Source organism: Zonotrichia albicollis, chromosome 5 (genome assembly GCF_047830755.1).
Source record: "Zonotrichia albicollis isolate bZonAlb1 chromosome 5, bZonAlb1.hap1, whole genome shotgun sequence".
NCBI lineage: Eukaryota > Metazoa > Chordata > Aves > Passeriformes > Passerellidae > Zonotrichia > Zonotrichia albicollis.
Genome location: NC_133823.1, coordinates 70059042 through 70074545, shown reverse-complemented (window position 1 = coordinate 70074545; position 15504 = coordinate 70059042). Strand labels below are relative to the sequence as shown.

General features: G+C 44.4%; 1 protein-coding gene across 1 annotated transcript in view; it reads left to right on the top strand.

The window, feature by feature from the left end:
• FAT4 (FAT atypical cadherin 4) overlaps positions 1–13323 on the top strand; it is a 121050-nt gene extending 107727 nt beyond the window's left edge. The window contains exons 14-17 of the mRNA XM_014266069.3: positions 222–346; positions 1432–1637; positions 6265–6526; positions 9551–13323. Of these exons, the coding sequence (XP_014121544.2) occupies positions 222–346; positions 1432–1637; positions 6265–6526; positions 9551–11427 (2470 nt within the window). The 3' untranslated portion in view covers positions 11428–13323. The remainder of the gene's footprint in view (positions 1–221; positions 347–1431; positions 1638–6264; positions 6527–9550) is intronic.
• Positions 13324–15504: the final 2181 nt, after the last annotated feature.

Genomic DNA, 15504 nt, shown 5'->3' with positions numbered 1-15504 from the left:
TATCCAGTTCCAACGACCCTGCCATGGGGCTTCTGCTAGACCAGGTTGCTCTGAGCCATCCAACCTGGCCTTGGACACTTCCAGGGATGGGGGAAAAGCCATTTTAGCATCTCTGAGGGGAAGAAAGGGAGCACCATTTAAACAGATGATAATTCCCAGTGCATTAGCTCTGCTTATTTGTGTGCACCTTTTTCAGCATCTGCTTTTCTGGTTTCTTTCAGGTGTCCCAGGCTGGAAGGAGCTTGCACGACCAGCCCCTGCCAGCATGGTGGCACTTGTGTCGATCAGTGGTCGTGGCAGCAGTGTCTCTGCAAGGATGGACTGACAGGAAGGCACTGTGAAAAATGTGAGGATGTCTTTATGTCTGAATGTCTTTAACATACACCTGACTGTGGCTCAACCAAAGGCCGTTAAGGGGTTTCAGGGCCATGTGATAATGAATTTTATAAAATAATGAAAACAAGCAGCACATTGCCTCTTAAGTAGTTTAAAAGTCCACAATGGACTGTTGCCCTTTCGTGGGCTAAAAATGGCAACAACCTGAATACATAATGTTTTCTGGTCTGTATATCACATTTCAGGTAACTTGCACTCATTTAAAGTCCTGCTTCCCAATAACATAAAATCTGTAACTAAAATAAAGGGATCCCATAGGAGGGATTTGCCTGCTATGGGGAGGTAAGAGGGTAAGCAAAAACCCCTTCACGTAAAGAGTGAGTTCATGTGCTTATGGCTTCTCCAAACTAAAGTCCTTTTCATCAAATTGACTGTGGATTATATGCAAGAAAATATTGTAAATGTAAATGAAAACAAGGCGTTTACGCTCAGGGGTGATTAACTCTCATAGGAGTAGCCCTGTAAATCAATATGGGATTGTTCAGGAGAGCAAAGTGATTTATTTCTGTGTAGTTGTAGTATAATGACTGGGCTTTGTTTTTTTTCATGTCCTGTTATTGTCTAGCTGATTTATATGCTTTTATTGCACCAGTTTACAAAAGAATTTAGCCATAATTTTAGCAGCATTTGGTAGTCAGTGCTCTGCCTTTTTTATTCACTTTTTTTTTATGCCATAACAAATAGAAAGTCATTATCTCTGCCCTGAAGAGCTTAGAGTTCAATATATCATGAAACCCCGATGCAGTAATGGAAACAGTAACATCCCTGGGAAGGAATTACAGTTCTGAGAGCCAAATTTTTTTTCCCTACTCCCTCACTTGTTCCCTAGCGAGTTTTAATTTACTCTTGACTGATAGCAGCAGTAAATTACTCGCACACTCCCACTCTCAAGCACACATTCTGGGGGAAGCCAAAGAATAGAGGGGCTGCAGTTGCCATTCACTCCTGCTCCCCCTGCCCTTGACCCGCTCTGACCTCGATCTCTGCTCCGATGGCTGGGGCTGTGTGCTCATCGCTTCCCTGTGCTCGTCGCAGATATCACGGCTGACACAGCCCTGTCCCTGGAAGGCAAGGGCCGGCTCGACTACCACCTGAGCCCCAACAAGAAGCGGGACTACCTGCTGAGGCTGGGGGCCCGCGGCCGGCCGGGCGTGGAGCGCCTGGAGGTGAAGTTCATGACGAGGAGCGAGAGCGGCGTCCTGCTCCACGTCCAGGAGAGCAGCAACTTCACCACCCTGAAGGTGAGATTGCACCCAAGGCCCGCTTTGGTTTGGTTTGGTTGGGCTGCCTCGTGTGCAGCGATCAAAATCGAGTTTTTCCATTACTCTTTCTGTTTCCTTTATGAAATATTAGGTCTTTAGCTGAGACTAGGCACTGCTCCAGTGTCATTCATCTTCTCAACAATTCCTTTCCTATTTGCCAAGGTATCAGAAGATCTTGATGGTTTTATATCTAATCAGTTCTGTCTAGACTCCAAATAGTGACTGTTTTAAGGCGACGAGAACGGTGCTCATTGCCATGGTTATTATCATCATTACACTTTACAGAACAAATCATTTTGTTATTGGCCTTTTATCTTCTGATTTTTTGAGCCTTGAACCCAGACCCTCCTTAAGCTAGCAAAGGATTGCCAAAAAGTTTTCATTAATTCCTACCAACATGGCTCAAGCTTATCAAACTAGGAAGTGAGGGATAACTCAAATTTATGAGGTTACTCACAGACCAATGTCAATATCAAATTATTTTGGCATACATAGCTGAATTAGTGCTTCAAATGCCACACTGTTTTGGGGCTTTTTTGCTGTTTTTTTTTTTTACTCGAAGAGCTTATTGCTGCAGAAGTTACCTTTCTCAGGAGAAAGCGATGGTTTGGTTCCTGGCGGTGACTCAGTCCATTTACTCATAACTTTAAATGAGTACAGCAGTGATGTTGGCAAGCCCCTTTATTGGGTTGGTGTAAGCTCCAAGTTTCCTTGACTGCTGCAAGGCTTTCCAACTTTTTTTTTCCCTGACTTTTAGAGAAATTCATACAGAAATTCACACTTTCTAAGCTTCAGCCCCGTAGATATCCTCCACCTGCCTGCTCAGAAGCTTTCCTGACACACTGGCTGCATTTAAGAAGCAAGTCTGCACTACTTCCCTGGCATATACTTTTACCACATCATTTCATAGGAAGTTTCTGCCTAGCTCATATTAGCAGATAAGATCTCATTATTTTTGACTTCTGGAGAGAAAAAACCTTTTTCTCCCCCCTAGCAGAATTTGCTAGGTGAGTTCTCCAAGCTTTATTAAAAAAAAGAGAGAGAGAGTTGCCTTTCCTGGCTAAAGCACTGGCGCTGTGTTTATGCAAACTCTCTTGTTATTGTTAATATCGGTGAAGTTATACAAGCAAGCAGAGGGTGTCAAGTCCCAGCCCCAGCTGTGCAGGGGAAGAGAGCAGAGGTTTACCTAGGACCAGATGCAGAAGTTTGAGGAAGGAGAGCTGTGCCGGTTGCCAGGCAGTTCTCAGGTGATGCTAGTTAGTAAAACTGCAGTAATTTAACTGTAGCTAGTGCAGTGTGGCCTCTCCACTGCTCCTCATTCCCAGAGTAGGTGTCACCATGAGTATTCCCCTCAGTGGTAGCCCGAGATGCCAGTGTAGCCAACCCAGCAAAAATCTCCATGTCATCTCCATCCACTCCTGGTGCAGAAGTTGGGCTTTAGGGTCCTGTCTTGACAATTCTTGTCAGTCTTCAGAACAGACAATTTTATAACTTGATTTTTGTGTCTTTTAATATGCCTGTTATCCAAAGTATTAGCATTCATAGAAAACCTGCCATGTGTTTTTAATATTAAACCATGCTAGGGAAAAGCTGAGAGTCCTGTGGCTACGTCCATGCCTTCACATTTTTCCTCTTGTAGCCAATTGGTTTTGGTGTGGCTGGGATTGGGGTAAAACTACAGAAGTGATAATAAATCAGACCCACTGAGATTGTGAGCAGTTGGTTCACTAAATGATGGATGTAAACTCCCTGCTAAGGACCCAGGAGGGGACTTTATCATTTAAAGGGATCCTCAATCCAGGAAAGAGGCAAGTGTTTCCAGATTACATTAAATAATTGTCAAATTCAGTTGGAAAATGCTTCCTCCAAAATCCACTACAACAAGGAGGGTGGGGCATTCCTTATTACTAGCACTCTTTGTCACAGCTTATTTTCCTACAAGTGCACATTGCAAGTAATTCAGTTAGAGGTAATGGGATAAATAGAGCGGGTTAAAGGTGAAATTGCCTGTCTTGTCCTGCTTTATCTAGAAATCTCATCTGCAGTCAGATTAAATTAGCATAAACAGACCTTTACAATCTCTGAATTGTATGGGTAGAGAATGTGGATTACATTCTACCTATTTCAGCTAAAATACTCCTGTGTGAGGGGTGGTTGGGCACTGGCATGGGTTGCCCAAAGAAATTGTGGCTGCCCCATCCCTGGAAGTGCTCAAGGCCAGGTTGGATGGGTCTCTGAGCAACCTGGGATAGAGAAAAGTGTCCTGCCCATGGCAGAGGGATTGGTACTGGATGATCTTGAAGGTCACTTCCAATGCAAACCATTCTGTGGTTCTATGCATATGTCATGTTATAGGAACTAGACAGGTCATAACCCTTTTAAATGAACTCCCATTCAAGAGCTAGTTTTAAGACAAAACCCAATTTGTTCAGCAAATGAGACTTGGAATACTAGTAAAGTAGAATCAGCCCTGTAGTTAGGAATATGCTTGCTTTAGTGGTTCGTTCTTTTCATTACATTCTGCTTTTCATTCTCTCAGCCATTTAAATCAAACCCAGAAATTTGTGTTACTCAATGCTGTCAACTTCAGCCTTTGTTTCAAATTTAGAAACATGTTGTGCTTCAAGGCACCATTCCATATCTTTTCCTAGTTGAAGCAGTCATGGACCAGTCTTGTCTCTGGAAATTTTCTTTTCCAAATGCCCCTAGTATGTTATTTATGAGTCTTTTAGCATTAGTTACATGCAGTTTTAAAGATATAGAAATAGGGTTAAAGAATCATGAATTATAATGGAAAATATCAGTTGCTGACAGGTAAATAATTCTACAGGTCTTTTCTAAGGTGAAATTAAAAATTTTACTTCTCTGCTCAGTCTCCCCTTAAGTTTGGAGAGTATTGTCTGGCATAGTGTAACCCTTTCTCTTTGCATAAAAACTAAAATACAAGGCAGTGTTTTTATAGGGCATAAAAGACAGAATAAGACATAACAAGCCAATACAGGTTGCAGACATAAATATATGTATACATTCAGCTCAGTCAAGCTTTTTATAAGTTATTGTGAGAAATGGTGTTTAATATGTTTTAAAAATCTGCATTTGTAACAGTGGGATTTTCCTTGGGCTGTGTGATAGTTTAGACACATGCCACTTGTGCTTTATCAGTAACAAAAGCATCCTGTCTGTGAGGTGAGCCTTATCAAACAATACATTTTCAAGTAGTCTAAATTACTGCCTTTGAAAATGAAGTGGATGCACATATTGACCATTCTTGTGTCCTCCATCCAAATGGAAAACGTGCTAGATGCATTCATTCAGGCAGCTGCCAAGACATGAGCGTGGTCTTAGAGCCTTATTAAAGCTGGAGTGTCTGAGCAAAGTCCTCAGCTTGCATCACCAGAGAAGCAAATCCAGAACATTTAACGGTTTCTGGAAAGGAGAGCAGCATTCTTGTAGCCAGTGTGTCACCTCACAGTTCTTCCCAGGTGAACCTTGTTTTTCCTGGAACAAAGGAAGCAGGGCTTTGAGAGCTTCCAGCAAACCTGGGGCTGTGACCTTTCCTGGGCTCTGCCTGCGCACGTCCCGCACGCGCGGGGTACGGATCTCGGGCTGACCGAGCCGGGACAGAGAGGAGCTGTTCCATTCAGTCTGTGTGACCAAGCATGCAGGAATATGTGACCAAAGAGAACCAAAGGAAACTTGCAGCGAGTCCCAGAGCCATCCTCCGTGAGTCTGCGCAGTTCTGCACGCCCCTAGGAGGTCAGCCAGCGTACCCAAATTCATGCAATATCTGAGAAACTGGCAGGGCTGGATGTTGGGGATTCTTTTTAAGCTCCTGCATCTTAAGTGCAGAATTTGCACTGATCTCATTTTGGGATCATGGTAAGAGGTTTGAAATCCCGCATCTCATGATTCGGTAGAATTGTGAGGCGTCATTATTAAGAGAAAAAGCAATAATATTATTCCTTTTTTCCCTGGCTGTTCACAAGTTTTAAAGTGGTTTGCTCAAGAAAGCACTACTTGAAAATTCTCACAAAATCACGCGCTTTGCAGCTCTTCAGAAAGCTTTCTGAAATACCACAAAAGTTTCCTGCAAAATACCAATTAGCAGAAAAAGCAGATATGAAATGGGGCTCTTGCTCAAGCCCTGCCATGCCTTATGCATTCCTACTGTGTCGTAATAAAAACTGGATGCAATTTTCTTGGGCGAGGACAACATCTGTTCACTCTGCTAAGCATTTTCCACACTTGCCTTGAAGAAAGAGAAAGAAATATTCTTTCTCTGGTTAAAATGTGTGTCATGTGCATGACCTATAGCTGGCTGCTCAGTAGGATTAGCCAGGGGTTGAATGGGTGGCAGGTCTAAGATACACATTTTCTGCTGAAGTTTCTACAATGTGGTGTATTTAATTCTGGCCAAATTTTTCATGGTAAATAATTAATGCCTTTTTAGTGCAAAGCAATTATTTGGGGGAAAATACACTCACCCCAGCTTTCTATTACACCAAAGCCAGGTGTTACTGTAGCTGTGAGTATACATCAGAGGGGTTATGTGTGCGTGTTATGCGACACCAGTTTAAAATTACGTGTCATGTGTTCTTCTGAGCAGATCAAAGGTGGGAAGGTGCACTACATCTCTGATGCTGGAGTTGCTGGCAAGGTGGAGAGGAACATCCCTGAGGTGTATGCTGCAGATGGCCAGTGGCACTCGGTGCTCCTGGAGAAGAACGGCTCTGCCACCACCCTGTCGGTGGACAGGACCCACAGCCGGGACATCCTCCATGCCACCCAGGACTTTGGTGGCCTCAACGTCCTCACCATTTCTCTGGGAGGAATTCCGTCCAGCCAGCCTTTCAAGGGCACAGCTGCAGGTAATTTTTTTTTCTCCCCAAGTACTGTAATTCTTTATTAGTAATTAGCGTACGTCCATCCTTTGCCAGAAAAAATGCGAATTGAATGAGTAAGGATTACAGATTTTGTTCCTTTAGTACACACTGCAGGCTTTTTGTTTCCACAAGCAGACACTCCATCTGCAGGGCTTTTTTGAGACAGGGGAGTTGCTTGTCTGTACCTCAATTGCTGTATTTTTGTTACCCCTATGGAGAAGAAAAGATGTATTCTTCACCTGAATCATAACCTGGAAAATCAAGGCAAATCTTTCATTTGGGTAAAAATGCTAAACAAAAACTTTGTAGGGATTTTATAAGTACCGCAGGATTTACCCTGTTATTTATATGATTTTAATATTTTCTGCAACTCCAAGGTCCTGCTGCTTTATCCTGCTGTCAAATGAAAAACAGGAGTTATTTCTGAACAAGGACAAAAAGGGAACACCCTCTGACTGATGTCTAGCTGTTAAGTAGCAAATCAGTCTCCCTTAAGAGTTAAAGTAACTGTCTCAAACCCTGGCAAAAGAAGTAGATAACACATATTTGATATCATTTCCCAAGTGCTAGGTAAAGATGGAAGTGATTTTTAGCTGCAAAACATGAGATTCTCCAGACAATACAGATGTATTTTTCACATATTTCTATATTGAAGAATCTTCCTGGTTTCATGAATTGTGACCAGATAAAGTATTTTTGAGTGGAGTAGATTCACACTTTACACTTGTGTATTGTGAATATGTGTGAAATGGGGTGTAAAAGCTTGTGGATGCTGTGCTGACCTTTACCCTTTTTACATGTATGTTTTATGAGCAGCATGTGCATGGAAAAAGCAGAGGCTTTAGGAAAGCTGGAACAAGGAAAATTGAGGACACTAACCTCTCACCACTGCCCAATGCTGTGGCAGACAAATAAGTAATGTCTGGCTTCCATTAAGCAGACACACAGTCCAAAATCCCTTATTCATATGATTTTATTTTATTTTAATATTGGATTACATTGGGTACGACATACCAAGGATTTACAAGGCTCTGGTATAAAACTCTGCATGAACTCAGAGTCAAAAATATCTGCAGTGCTGTTAAAGGCAGACAACACACGAGGTGACAGGCTGTGAAGCTGCTGTGTCCAGTACCATTTCCAAATCCAGGTAGATGTGACAAATTGTTTATCACATCAGTACTACAAGGAACCTCCATGCATGCAGCAAGGTGATCATCACTTTTGCTTGGGCTCCCAACTGAACCTACATCTTCAACCCTGAGGATTCTAAACCTTTAACAGCATCTCATGCCACTCAAGTGTATTTGCTGTCTCATGACAGAGTGCTGGTATCCATCTCTGTGTACCATTTTGCCACAGCTCCAAGCAGAGATCCCCATAAGGTTGCACTACCTCAAGACCCTTCCAGAAAGGATTTAGTCAGGGGAACACAGAGGATTATGAGGCTGGCAAAAGGCTGGATTTTCCTGTGACCTCACTCAGCCGCTGCACACAGCCTGGGGATAATTCCATCTCCTGGGCTCTCACAGCACTAAAATTTGTTGTAGGGTAGCACTGCAACCAAAGTATGGGAAGTTTGGGGAAAGGCCCCTCAAGATTCAGAGAAACAAAAGCACGGCCATGAATTTAAGGGACAGGAGGCTTAGCTGAAGCATGTTGGGCAAACTCAAATAATGCCTGGTGCTAGCACAGCCAAGCCAGCTGTCCTCAGGATTCTCTGTGGGAAATGATAAGAAGTTTTAGAGATAGGGGAAAATTGGGAGACAAAAGCATTTCAGTATATTGAATACACTGAAATAGATTGAATATATTGAATATGCTATATTTCAGTCATCAGACATCGTATTTTGTCGGATCTCAAGATCTCAGTCCTGAGATGCTGAGCCGCCGAGACCCTGGGGGGGCTCGGGACTCCTGGAATGTTGCCAGAAGTGTCTGGTAGCTGGACTTTAACCCTTCACAGGAGACGACAAGGATGAGGGCTTCACCGGGTGAATGGTGAAGGGATTAGTTAATTAGAGAGTGAGACACAAGGTTTAGGATTTATGTACAGGGGGGTTTAGAGGAGTAAGATGGAGGAATTGGGGTGTGTCCTGTCCTCCTTCTGTTCCTCTTCTCCTCCATCTTCTTTGGCCACGGTGGCACCTTTGGATTGGTTATTGCTGAGAGTACATCGAGTTATAAGAGTAGATGGTATTGGGGAAAAATGATAAATATTGTACACGTCACAATGGGTATAAAGATAGGTGCCTGCCCCGGAGGGCAGAGACAGTGTGCCCATGGCTGACTGCTGAGCAGATCTTTGTTAGGCTGAAAGAACATCTTTTAGATAAACAATTAATAAACATAAAACCAGAAAGAAGAACTGAAGCCTCTTCTCGTCCTTCGATACGCGGGCTGCCCCAAGGCCACCCCCGGGCCTTCCAGGCCCCTCAAACAGCCGAGATAAACCGGACATTTGGCCGTCCCTGGCTGGGCTCCACCACCACAACCTTTCAGGGAGATTAACCGGCAGTATTTATTCAAACTCAATTTAAAGACATTAAGTGCTGTTAGAATGGATGTTTCCCTGTGGTAACCATGTGAATTCTTGGCTTATTCAGTGAACAGTGTAGTACATACTGAGTATGTACAGTGAGTATGTACCACGCTGTTGATAGTCCATCGTGGTTATTCATACTCAATTTAAAGACATTAAGTGCTGTTAGAATAGATGTTTCTCTATGATAATGTCAATTCTTGGCTTATTTAGTGAACAGTGGAGTATGTACTGAGTATGTACAGTGAGTATGTACTGCTGCATTGTATTTATTCAAACTCAATTTAAAAGACATTAAGTGCTGCTAGAATGGATGTTTTTCTATGATAACCATGTGAATCCTTAGCTTATTTAGTGAACAGCGGTGTATGTACTGAGTCTGTACAGTGAGTATGTACTGCACTGTTGACAGTACACGCTCAACCTTCAGCTCCCAACACCTCTGTCCCTTTTTTCCCCTCTCTCAGGCTTCAGCGGCTGCATTTCCTACATCAAGTACGGCGGGGAGACCCTTCCCTTTTCCGGCAAGCACAGCCTGGCCACGCTCTCCAGAACAGACCCCTCGGTGAAGACGGGCTGCCGCGGCCCCGACGTGTGCGCCAGCAATCCCTGCTGGGGTGAGCTGATGTGCATCAACCGCTGGTTCGCGTACCAGTGCGTGCCGCCGGGCGCCTGTGCCTCCAGCCCCTGCCTCAACGGGGGCAGCTGCGAGCCGGGGCCCCAGGCTGGCTTCACCTGCAGCTGCCCCGAGGCCTACGCGGGACGGACGTGCGAGACCGTGGTGGCCTGCCTGGGCGTGCTGTGCGCCCCCGGCCACGAGTGCAGGGCGGGCGTCAACGGTGGCCACGCGTGCCTGCCGTCCCCACACCCTGCGGAACTGTCCCTGCCGCTCTGGGCCGTGCCGGCCATCGTGGGCAGCTGTGCCACTGTCCTGGCACTGCTGGTGCTCAGCCTCATCCTCTGCAACCAGTGCCGGGGCAAGAAGTCAAAGGGGCCCAAAGAGGAGAAGAAAACGAAGCAGAAGAAGAAGAAGAAAGGGAGCGAGAACGTGGCGTTCGATGACCCTGACAACATCCCGCCCTATGGTGATGACATGACCGTCAGGAAGCAGCCCGAGGGGAACCCAAAACCCGACATCATCGAAAGGGAAAACCCTTATCTCATCTACGACGAGACGGACATCCCGCACGCCACGGAGACCATCCCCAGCGCCCCGCTGGCCTCCCCCGAGCCCGAGATCGAGCACTACGACATCGACAACGCCAGCAGCATCGCCCCCTCCGACGCCGACATCATCCAGCACTACAAGCAGTTCCGCAGCCACACGCCCAAATTCTCCATCCAGAGGCACAGCCCGCTGGGCTTCGCCCGGCAGTCCCCCATGCCCCTGGGAGCCAGCAGCCTGACCTACCAGCCCGCCTACGGGCAGGGCTTGAGGACATCGTCCCTGAGCCACTCGGCGTGCCCCACTCCCAACCCCCTGTCTCGGCACAGCCCCGCACCCTTCTCCAAATCCTCGACGTTCTACAGGCACAGCCCAGCCAGGGAGCTGCACCTCGCCATCAGGGAAGGGAGCCCGCTGGAGATGCACGGCGACGTCTGCCAGCCCGGCATCTTCAACTACGCCACTCGGCTGGGCAGGAGAAGCAAGAGCCCCCAGACCATGGCGGGCCACAGCTCCCGCCCGGGAAGCCGCCTGAAGCAGCCCATCGGGCAGATCCCGCTGGAGACGTCTCCCCCAGTGGGGCTGTCCATCGAAGAGGTGGAGAGACTGAACACCCCCCGCCCCAGGAACCCCAGCATCTGCAGCGCGGACCACGGCCGCTCCTCTTCCGAGGAGGACTGCAGGAGGCCTCTGTCCCGCACCAGGAACCCGGCCGACGGCATTCCCGCGCCCGAGTCCTCCTCCGACAGTGACTCGCACGAGTCCTTCACCTGCTCCGAGATGGAGTACGACCGCGACAAGCCCGTGGCCTACACCTCCAGGATGCCCAAGTTGTCGCAGGTGAACGAGTCGGACGCGGACGACGAGGACAACTACGGCTCGAGGCTGAAGCCGCGGCGGTACCCGGGGCGGCGCGGCGAGGGCGGGCCCGTGGGCGCACAGGCGGCGGGCGCCGTGCCCGGGGACAGCTCCCTGCCCGCCAAGCTGGGCCAGCCCGCGGCGAGCTTCAACTGGGACAGCCTCTTGAACTGGGGCCCGGGCTTTGGGCATTACGTGGATGTTTTCAAAGATTTGGCATCACTTCCTGAAAAAGCAGCAGCAGCAGCAGTGAGTGAAGAGAGCAAAGGTGGTACGGCCAAGGCTGTTTCCAAGGAGGGGGAAGCAGAACAGTATGTATAGGCTTTGTCCCCTGGTACTGCCACAGTGCAAAGCCACGGGGACTGCTCAAACCATTATATGGTTGTAGAAAAGCCAAGGTCAGCATCTGATCCCCAGGCCAGTCTGGTAGGAGGAGACTTTAAAAATAATAACCATTATGCTGCTGAAAAAGAGACTTGAGACATTTTTAATTTAATTATGCTTGGATGAATTTATTTCTCCTGCATGCATTGTATTTGCAAACCAGATATTCGGCATGCAGCCTTTGGAAAGGGTTTTCCTATTTACCATTGTTTGGTTCGTGGTTCTTAAATTAATAACGCTTTGTTCTGAAAATGAACTAATTTTTTGTTTCAATTGTGAAGGATGTGCATATTGTCTCCAGCTACTAACATGTTCTACGATGCAAGAGTACTGAGGATTCCATTTTCCTTAAGAAGTGCATGGAAGTAAGATGGTGAATGAAGGAACTACAGTAGTGAGGTGTCTCAGAAAATGTAGTTACCATATCCTGCAGTTGCTCACATGTGACTTTATGGAATAAATCAGCTTGAATAATTGCTGGCAACAGTGCTTGCTGTAAGTCTTATTCCATACAAGAGGTGCTAGAAGCAGCTCAAGCCAGTCAGCACTTTAGGAGTTTGGTTTTTTTTCTCCTTTTCAGTTTGTTTATTTTTTCATTTCAGGTTTCTTTCTTTTGTTTTGTTTTGTTTGTTTGCTCCTGTTTGTTTTTTTTTTTTTTTTGGACAAAGTTGTGTGAGAGCTTCTGAATCTCTATGAAATTTTTTTTATTGGGGATGCTTACTTAATCCTGGTCCCTTCCTGCCCCTTCTCATTGATTCCTGATGGTCATTTGTCAGCCCAGGCCCCTGGCTCACAGCACCAAGGGACAAACCTGTCCATTCCCACATCTCTTCTCTGCTGCAGCCTGTGCTTCTCCCTGATCCCATTTTCCCACCTGTACCATGGAAAGGTAGGAAGAACACTCAGTTCCCTAATTAGTGAACTCTTCTGAAGTGCTTCGACATTATAAAGCACTATAATAAGTATTATCATAATTATCATTAAAGCACTGCCTAGCCTCTGTGACCTTGGAGCGGCATTTTCTGCATTCTATGATTTTCTATGGTGGAAACTTTGAAGAATTATTTATTGTATAGAAAATTACTGCACTCTAGCATTTTGGAGCAGATATGAGGGAAAACTACTTGTAGATTCATTAATGTAGCTTACCAGTTGCCCCCAGTTCCCTAAAGTTGTAGGTGAAATAGAATCTCACAAAGTCCTTACATCTTCATGCAGATCTGATGAACCTGTTGTACTGTGTAAAAACTTCAATTTTTTTTTTTTACCTAAGCTGTGTTTTTTATATCAATATTTTCCTATGCTGAATAGTTTTCTTACTTTCAGGGAAGGTAAGAAAAATACTTTTTTTACATTTGTTACTTATGTAACATCCATATTTTTCACATTTTGATAAAATTGTAACATACTGTATGCTTTCTACCTGTAAATGCCAATAATAGAATTAAAATATTTATTTAAAATCTTTAGTGTGTGTTATTGGAAACCTTTTGTCTTTTCTCTCTAATCTCCACTCCTTGATCTTCACTTTTGGGGTTTAAGTTATAAGGTTTTTAAGCTATATAAACTTCTTAATCAGAAAACAGGCTGTAAGAAGCAAGTACATACCTCAGAAAGATGGAGAAGGGTATTATGAGGTTGTTGGGCATAAGATAATGTCAAAAAGTGCCAAATCTGCTTTCATATTTCTAATAAAACAATAAAACCAGTATTTTAGTCCGCAATGGTTTCACATTTGTTAACCACTATTTCCACCTCTGCTCCAAGCTGGAGCTTTCCAGTGCACAGACAGTGAGGAGTGTGAGAACAAGGTCTTTCTGTCGTAAAGCAGCAGCTGAACAATAAATAACTGCATTCTTTTATACTTACAAAGGGATAAATCAGACTTGGACAACTTCTTGGAGAATGCAGAGAGTGAAAAAGTTTAGGCTGCAGGCAAGAGGTGAGTTCTGAGGTTACACTGAATTTGTGGTAAGTGTAAAGAACTTAGAAAAAGGACAACAATTCAAGGGGGGGTTATGTATATCATGTTTGGTTTAGAGTTTGTTTTGTCTCAAAACTGGCAATTAGGATCCAGCTCTTTTTGGCTAAAAGTGCTCCCAACTTCATCATGCCCCACAAAAGTGAGAAGATAATGGGCCAAAGTAGCCCATATTGGCATGTAAGTAGTTTCATCTGAAATAACATGAGTTCCACAAGTGATTTCAGAGTTTGGGGAGCTGCTGTAATTAAACATCTGTTAAAAAGCTGTATGTTTAGTTTGAATATTATCCTTTAATACAAATTGTACCACATCCAAGCAGTGATTTTAATAACACATGAAAACTTTAGCAAATGAAAGCTTTTAAATGTAACACCAAACATATTGAGGGCTGTGTTATTCCTGTTAAGCATTCTGAATTTATCAAAAAGTTTTGCTAAAGGGGAATAATATGCAGTGTGGACTTACACAAAGTGCATGTCATAGCTTTAGCACAGTTTACAATTTACCCAGGGGGGTAGTGTGTTCCTCCAAATTTTGACACTTTATGGCAGACAAATGTATATTTTACAGTTTTCCTTGTTTCCCTGTTTCTGAAAGGTGCAGAGATGTTTTTGACACTTATACATACGATCCATTCCTGCCCGTTTTTTATAATTCTTTCATGATGAGGATCAGCAGAGGGTTCCAAGTGAATCATGTGGAGCAATCATCCAAAGTTACCAGTTGTGAGGGAGTGAGCTGCATAATTCCCCTGGTTCATCATCACAACTACACGGCCCTGTTTCAGGATCTGGGACGTATTATAAGTCATAAATATGTGGAAAGAAAAACAGTCTGCACTGCTCAGTGCGGTGCACAGGAGCCTCCAAACACATCTCATGTCAGCAATTTGTCTCTGACCTGTCTTTCTGCTGGTACAGTGCTTGAATTGTCTTTGCCAGCTCAGGTGGAGATGTTTTCTCCTGATGATGTTACTGATTAGATGAAAATGGACAGAGAAATGGCAGATTTACTTGGCATTCTCTTCTTTAGAGATGGAAAATATGAAAAGGAAAATACAAAAATGCTGTCATTTGTGGTAGAGGAATAAATGAATAAAAGGAGTGAAATCTAGATTTATCCGATCCAAGACTTCTCAGTATTTTTCATCAGCGTTTTGTAACGTTAAAACCACAAAATTAAAAGTAAAGCGCATTACATTGAAAAGTAATGTAAAGTCCCACGTTTTGGTGAAAACATCCCCCGTCAGGATCAGACTGTGAGTCTGTGCTGCAGACCACAACCTGTGTCAGGGAGTATCGGTTAGCAGTGCAAAATCCAGCTGGAGCCACATGACTCCAGCCTGGGAATGATAGGGCTTGGGGCTGGAAGGGGCTGCAGGGTCTCACTGATGGCTTCAAAAGCAGCAGATGGAGCCAGCCAAAGGACTCGAGCTGCCAGTGTTCATAAGGTAAATTTGATGTGGTGGAAGCTCTTTGAGAGTCCTCTGTTTTTATTGTAGACTGTGATTTTGAAGCACAAAATTCAAGTAATAGTATTATTCTCCTTCAGTGTTAGGATGTGTAAATGGTATTTTCTTAACTGGATTCTAGAAGAGACTTGTAATTATGGATCCTTTGAAATTGGGAAGGACAATTAGGAGAAGATGATGAAGGGAGTAAGTTGCTATTTTATTAAGTAGGATTGAGAAAGTGAAAATGTTGATCTCTCTGCTTTATCATCCTAGCATTTTACTGTTCACCATTTTAGCCTTTTCTATGACCATCTATGTATTAATTCCACCATTCTTTCCTCTGCTCTGTGGAATTAGTGCTTTGTTCATTCCAATGTGCTCACTTTGGTTTTCTGTAAAGAACACTTAATGAGGATGACTGACAGCTTATGTTTAGGTTGTCAACACCACAACGTGTCTTTTTTTTTAAATTTAGATATTTACACTCAACTGGCTTTTTCTACGTTTTGCATGAACCTCACTTTCCATTCAGCCATCTTACAGGAGCTTTTTCCAGCAATAAAATATGATTGGATTT